The following is a 6,046-nucleotide window of genomic DNA, read 5'->3' on the forward strand; positions in this document are numbered from 1 at the left end:
ATGCGGGTACATAGTAAAAATGTTGAAAACGAAGGTTGTATCATGGAAACATTACAAGATCTACACAATTTGAGATGCGGGTACGTAGTAAATATGTTGAAAACGACGGTTGTATCATGGAAAGATGATTATTGGGAGAGAAGACAGATTATTGTAACACAAGTGAAGTGCGAAATCCAGATTCTTCGGCAAGAAGGTAGAAACAAGGACAATGAGTAAACAACTTCTTCTGCACCATTTCTATGTTATTGCACAGTCATCATGTATCATTAGACCCGTCCTTATGCATTAAACTTCCTTAACAAAAAACTAATAGTCTGACACAAAAACTACCCGGATGTCCCTTCCAATACATATATATAGTTAGAAGTTAGAGACCGATATACACCATGCAAATAGAAAAAGAGTTCCTGATCTAATGTTGTACAGTTAAGCAGGAAACATATGACGAAACACCCACTTTAAGGTGGACACGCAGATAGAAAAAAGGTTTATTGATCTTACGTTGTACAGTTAAGCAACAAACTTAATTTACGAAGCAACACCCTCATTAAGGTGATTGATGACATGCATCATATCCTATGAAACCATCCCCAATTAATCGTATAAATTCACTTCATTACAACATTTGAAATTTGCTGCTTATTATTGGAGAATCTCTGACCATTTATTCGGAAAATGTAAGGGGCTTTTCCATAGAAAAAAATGTGTCTATCGTTGCGCCTAGAAGTGTAAATTGGGCTGTGCCAGCACGAGCACAGCACATCACATGACTTAGCACGACACGGCACAACATGTTAGTATGATTATGTAATGGTCATTTTTATTAATTACTAACATATTTGAGAGAATATATCTTTAAGGCGACTTTCGATAATAAGTGTGGTAAGGTGGTTTGCATCAACAAGAAGTAATACGGATTGCGTACCATTGAATCTTGAAAGCATATGATTCTTCGGCTCTGAAAACTAGGAATCGACTGCAGGAAACAAGTAAGGTCCATAACTATAAGAATATGCTAAGACATTGTAGTAAATTTACCATAATTGTCTTTCAGTAAGTAGAACTCCCAATTCGGGTGAACATGCTGGTACTGAACATAGAATAGTATTGACTCACAAAATACGCGATATATATGATAAATCATGTTATATAATTTTTGAAGCATATAATATAGATCATGTATGAAGAATCTTTGTTTTGACTTTATTTTGGTGTGGATGGATGAATTAACATCGTCAGGCCCCGAGATACAAATGCCCGGCGCGTATGCACCTGGTTAGAAGCTTGTATTACTTATTCTGTTATCAGAATACATGGTATTTGATATCCACTTATAAATAAATTCACATACATCAATGCTAGACAGACCAATCAATGAAAACAGATACAACACAGATATAAGACTGGCAACACCTTTCATTCATGACCATTATCCTTTGTATTCGTAATTCTGTGCAAGGATTCTGTGGAAAGTTTCTCATGCAACCCACTCAAACAATGTGATACTTCCTTCATGGTTGGCCTTTTCTTTCCATTCAGTTTCAAACATCTTTTAGCGAGTTTAGCCACAACCAAAACATCATCTTCGTCAGCTTCATCGAGGACTCTAGAATCTAATATCTCAAACAAACGATTTCCTTTCATTGATTTCACGAGATACAGTGCTAAACTCTTCTCCTCTTGGTGTCTGAGTATAGATATTGCCTTCTCTCCTGTTAATAGCTCCACAAGAACTATGCCAAAGCTATAAACATCACTCTTATCTGTAAATTGGCTTGACTGGAAGTACTCTGGATCTAAGTAACCGAAGGTTCCTTGCACTATTGTGGTTAAGTGTGTTTTATCTACGGGTATTGATCTTGAAAGCCCAAAGTCAGCAACCTTAGCTCTATATTTCTCATCCAGGAGAATGTTGGTGGATTTAATATCTCTGTGAAAGATCGGCATGTAAGCGTCGGAATGTAAATATGCAAGTGCTCCTGCAATCTCAGATGCGATTCTTACACGAACCTTCCATGACAGCAGTGATTCGCCATCTTCTTGCGCCACATGGAGATGGTATGAGAGGGTTCCGATAGAGACAAACTCATAAACCAGCAAAGGAACCTCAGTTTCTAAACAACATCCTAACAGCTTCACTATGTTCCTGTGATTTATTTGCGAAAGAATAACGACTTCGTTGATGAACTGATCAACTTGGGTTTCATCAACCATCGTAGATTTCTTTATGGCAACTATTTCTCCACCTGGTAGCATGCCTTTATAAACGGTACCATGACCGCCATAGCCGATGATTCTATTTGGGTTGAAATTATCTGTCATGTTCCTCAGTTCTTCAATTACGAATATTTTAGCTGCCTTTTCAACTCTACCATCATTTGAAGTGATCTTTTGCTTTAACAACAACCCACCATTTCTCTCGAAGTGCTTCTGCTTTAGTTTAATTTGCTTTCTCCTCTTAAATCTTCTGTATAACCAATAGCCAATCGCAATCAGAAGTATTACAATTATGCTTCCTCCAATACCTGTAGAAAATGTTCAGGGATGGGTTAAATATATGCCTCTCATCATGTTTAATTTCATTAAGTTTGGGTTTTGCTAGAATGAAACGAATATTCAAACAAAAAATCATCACCAAATATACGCCTACACTATATTACCTGATGATGCAATGACAACAATATTATGAAGTCTTCGTTTGTTTTTCTGATCAGCTAACAATCTTTGTTCATCAGGTGTGCAATAATTTCCGAGCTCGAAGATTTCTAATTTCATATCTGGTGGACAACTACATCTATAGCTTCCCGGCGTGTTGATACAAATAACATCTTTTCCGCACTTGTCTGGTTCGTTACATTCATCAATATCTGCATAAAAGAAACAATCAATATAATCAAAATGGAAAAGCAACTACTCATCTGATGAAAAAAATAACACAGATTGTACCTTGACATCCATCGAGAAGGTATGGATTTCCTGCATAGCCTTTTGAACATTTGCAGTGATAGCCAGGTCCACTCTGAGATTCAAGGCAGTCAGAATATCTGCCACATGCGTACGAGCTACGATATGTTTGAGCTTCTTTGCATGTCATGACGTCATTTATCGCCCAATCCAAGATCACAGGTACAAAAGAATCACTCTTAGACGACAGTAACCTCTCAACCTTAGAAAACTCACGGTCGATCACAAAAGCACGGACACATGGATAACTCGTGGAATCATGAGTGTCAACCGCGAGACTACTTGTTTTTACGGTGTAAGATGTTAGTCCATTCGGAATTCTTGTCTTACAACAACCATAACCGGAACAATGAGACGGAGGAACAGCTGTGTGCTTGTCGCAACGGGATGGACACCCTTTAAAACGGTCTCCAAGTCCGGAAGCTGATGAATCAACTTGATCAGCTTGCAAGGAGACTGTCACAGAACCGAAAATGTTGCAACCAAGTACTGTTAACTTATTGGAAGTGTTGGAAACGGGGAATGGTATGTCGCTAACAATATACGAGGTATTGGTAACATTACTACCATAGCCACAGTGTATAGGTGCTAATACATTAATACGAACATACTCTAGCGTGATTTGCAAAGCTTGATACCTATCACCATTTAAAAGAGCAACTGGACCATTATTAGAGTAATTGCATGAGATCTTAAATCTAACATCACGGTAACAATTACTATTACCCATCCCAAACGGGTACGGAATCATTACGCTACCACATCTATCTTGGCAGCCTTCTTTAGCTATCATACTACTACTGGTACCATTAACAATACTTACCGATGTTGTTGCTGCCGTTCCTACTCTTGTTGCTACTACTTCTTCTGCTTCTAATGAATAGATCACCATCAGTAACCCAAATAAAATGTTCACCAGACGTTGAATAACAGATAATGATGAAGTCATTTGATGAGCTAATAGTTAATGACTTTCTAATCTACACTCAATGCTACATTTAGTAATAGGTTAGACACTTTAGTCTCAATCTATATATCTTCAGATTTCGACTCCGTTCAAAATACTATGCAGGGAAGAAATGAAGCATATGGATTCACTGACGACCACATAAGTAAAAAGGACACTGGTAAGTCAACGCAAAGACCTGTGGTTAATTCACTTTAACCAAACGTACACTTTAGTTTGATCCAAATGGTAAAAGGTATTTCAGATGAGAGGCTCTTGGCTCAGCTCCTTTCTTTGGGCAAGAAATTTCAGGTGCGGAGTAACTTCTTAGTCCTGTTGAGTGGTCCACGAAAATAATGTTCCTTGCCGTGTCTTATCAAAAGCCTCTTTTACCATGACTTTGTACTACACAATATCATAATGATGTACCGCACTTGCTTCAACTACTATAGGAATTTGGCAAGTGTTGCTGAGCCTAACTAAAGGGGTAGAAAAAGAAGAAAAAATAACCTAATATCCATAAAACTATTTTTGGTATTGTTTTTCTAGACTCTAGAAAGTAATTTTTGACCGGAAGTTGTAATAAAAGAAAAAGTTTTTGATAAAGTAAAACTAAAATTCATTTAACCTCCCGCTAAGATATCAAACTCGATGCAATTTCGGATAGGTTGCATTGATTTCTATATTTTCATCTCCATACTTCGTGCGTTTCAAAAAAAAAAGCCTGGTTTCATGTACAAATTATACATGAAATCGGTCTATTATTTAGAAACGAAAGGAGTAGTTTTCTATGAATTTTTAAGACAGTCGGAACGACCAAGTAGTATTATTAACCATCAAAGTGTTTTAACTTTCTTTTAATTATGATCACGATGTATTTTGGGTAAATATCATCTTATCATATTTTAGATACACCACGTATAAGAGCTCTTCAGGTAAATATATTTGTGGAATCACATCAATCCAATGTTCTGAAACCCGAATGGGCCCGGCCGGTCGGACCAGTGATCCAATCATTTTTCCGGGCTGAGTCATCACTAACCCAATAATTTACTCAAAAACTGCCCTCTTTTATGAAAACCGAGTGACCCGACCGATCCAACCAGCGAACCAATTGACCCAACTGGTTTTGGAGCCGGTTCACCGGGCTTCTTCTCCGTCAATCTAAAGGTTTAGTTTTTTTCTGTTCTTGAAAAAGAAATTGTCTCTGCAGAAGTTCATTAGGCTGAGTTCCATCATATAATAATGATACAAATGACAATTAATCATAACCCAATCGATCGATAACAAAGATTACTTTCTTAGTTTCATTCCGTTAAGTCAATAACAGAGATTTAGTGGCCAAGTTTCCCATAAGTGAAAGATAAGCTAAATAACAGATCCATGAAACTAGAAAAAAAAATCACAAAACCCCCGAAGGAGTATCTAGATTACATACAAAAAGAGAGAAGTGTTATTTTATAACATTGAATCGAAGTGGAGATGAAGGTCACCGCCATGGTGTGAGATGGAAGCACAGACGTTAGGTTAGGGAGAAGATAAGAAGGTGACGAATGAGTGGACCCTGGATATTATACTCTAAAAGTTAGGGTTGTAGTGGTGTGAAACGTAAATACTAAGCATCAGAGGTTCAAATATGAAGTTTGTAAAGTGAGAAGCTTTGACCGTCAAATGTTAATTTGATTCCTTGCCGCGTGGCCTTACTATTTGTGTGTTTGTCGCCTGTACATTAAGCTAAAATTGCTAAATAACCTTTTATATATCGACCCAGTTAACCCGGGTTAAACCACTGGTCGAACCGTTTAACCCTGACCGAGTAATTTTTTCGGTTCGATGTCCGGGCCGGTTTTCAGAACATTGTATCAATCCAATAACATTAGTGGAAGTTGAATCACATTATGGGTACATATTGTTTTATCTTGCTAATTATTATAAAAGAAAAAAAAAATATTCTGAGGCACACCTCAAAATTTTCAAAAATACAAAGTTATAGTAGAACCCCTAAAAATTAACACGCAATAAATTAATAATCACGATAAACTAAAAAAAATTCCGATCCCGAGTCGGGACCAAAGTGCTAAATTAATAATTCGCTAAATCTATAAAATAATAAATCTTTTTAGCTTTCTATAG

The 6,046-nt window shown here is 37.0% G+C and overlaps 1 protein-coding gene across 1 annotated transcript; it reads right to left on the minus strand.

Annotated features, from left to right (window-relative positions):
* Nucleotides 1-1,251: 1,251 nt before the first annotated feature.
* LOC113344942 (wall-associated receptor kinase-like 1) lies at nt 1,252-4,023 on the minus strand. Its single transcript, XM_026588810.1, has 3 exons — nt 2,950-4,023; nt 2,664-2,870; nt 1,252-2,528 (listed from the first exon to the last, which is right to left on the minus strand). The coding sequence occupies exons 1-3, from the start codon at nt 3,914-3,916 to the stop codon at nt 1,420-1,422; spliced, it is 2,283 nt and encodes a 760-aa protein (XP_026444595.1). The 5' UTR covers nt 3,917-4,023; the 3' UTR covers nt 1,252-1,419.
* Nucleotides 4,024-6,046: the final 2,023 nt, after the last annotated feature.

This window comes from Papaver somniferum, unplaced genomic scaffold (assembly GCF_003573695.1).
Source record: "Papaver somniferum cultivar HN1 unplaced genomic scaffold, ASM357369v1 unplaced-scaffold_80, whole genome shotgun sequence".
Classification (NCBI taxonomy): Eukaryota; Viridiplantae; Streptophyta; class Magnoliopsida; order Ranunculales; family Papaveraceae; genus Papaver; species Papaver somniferum.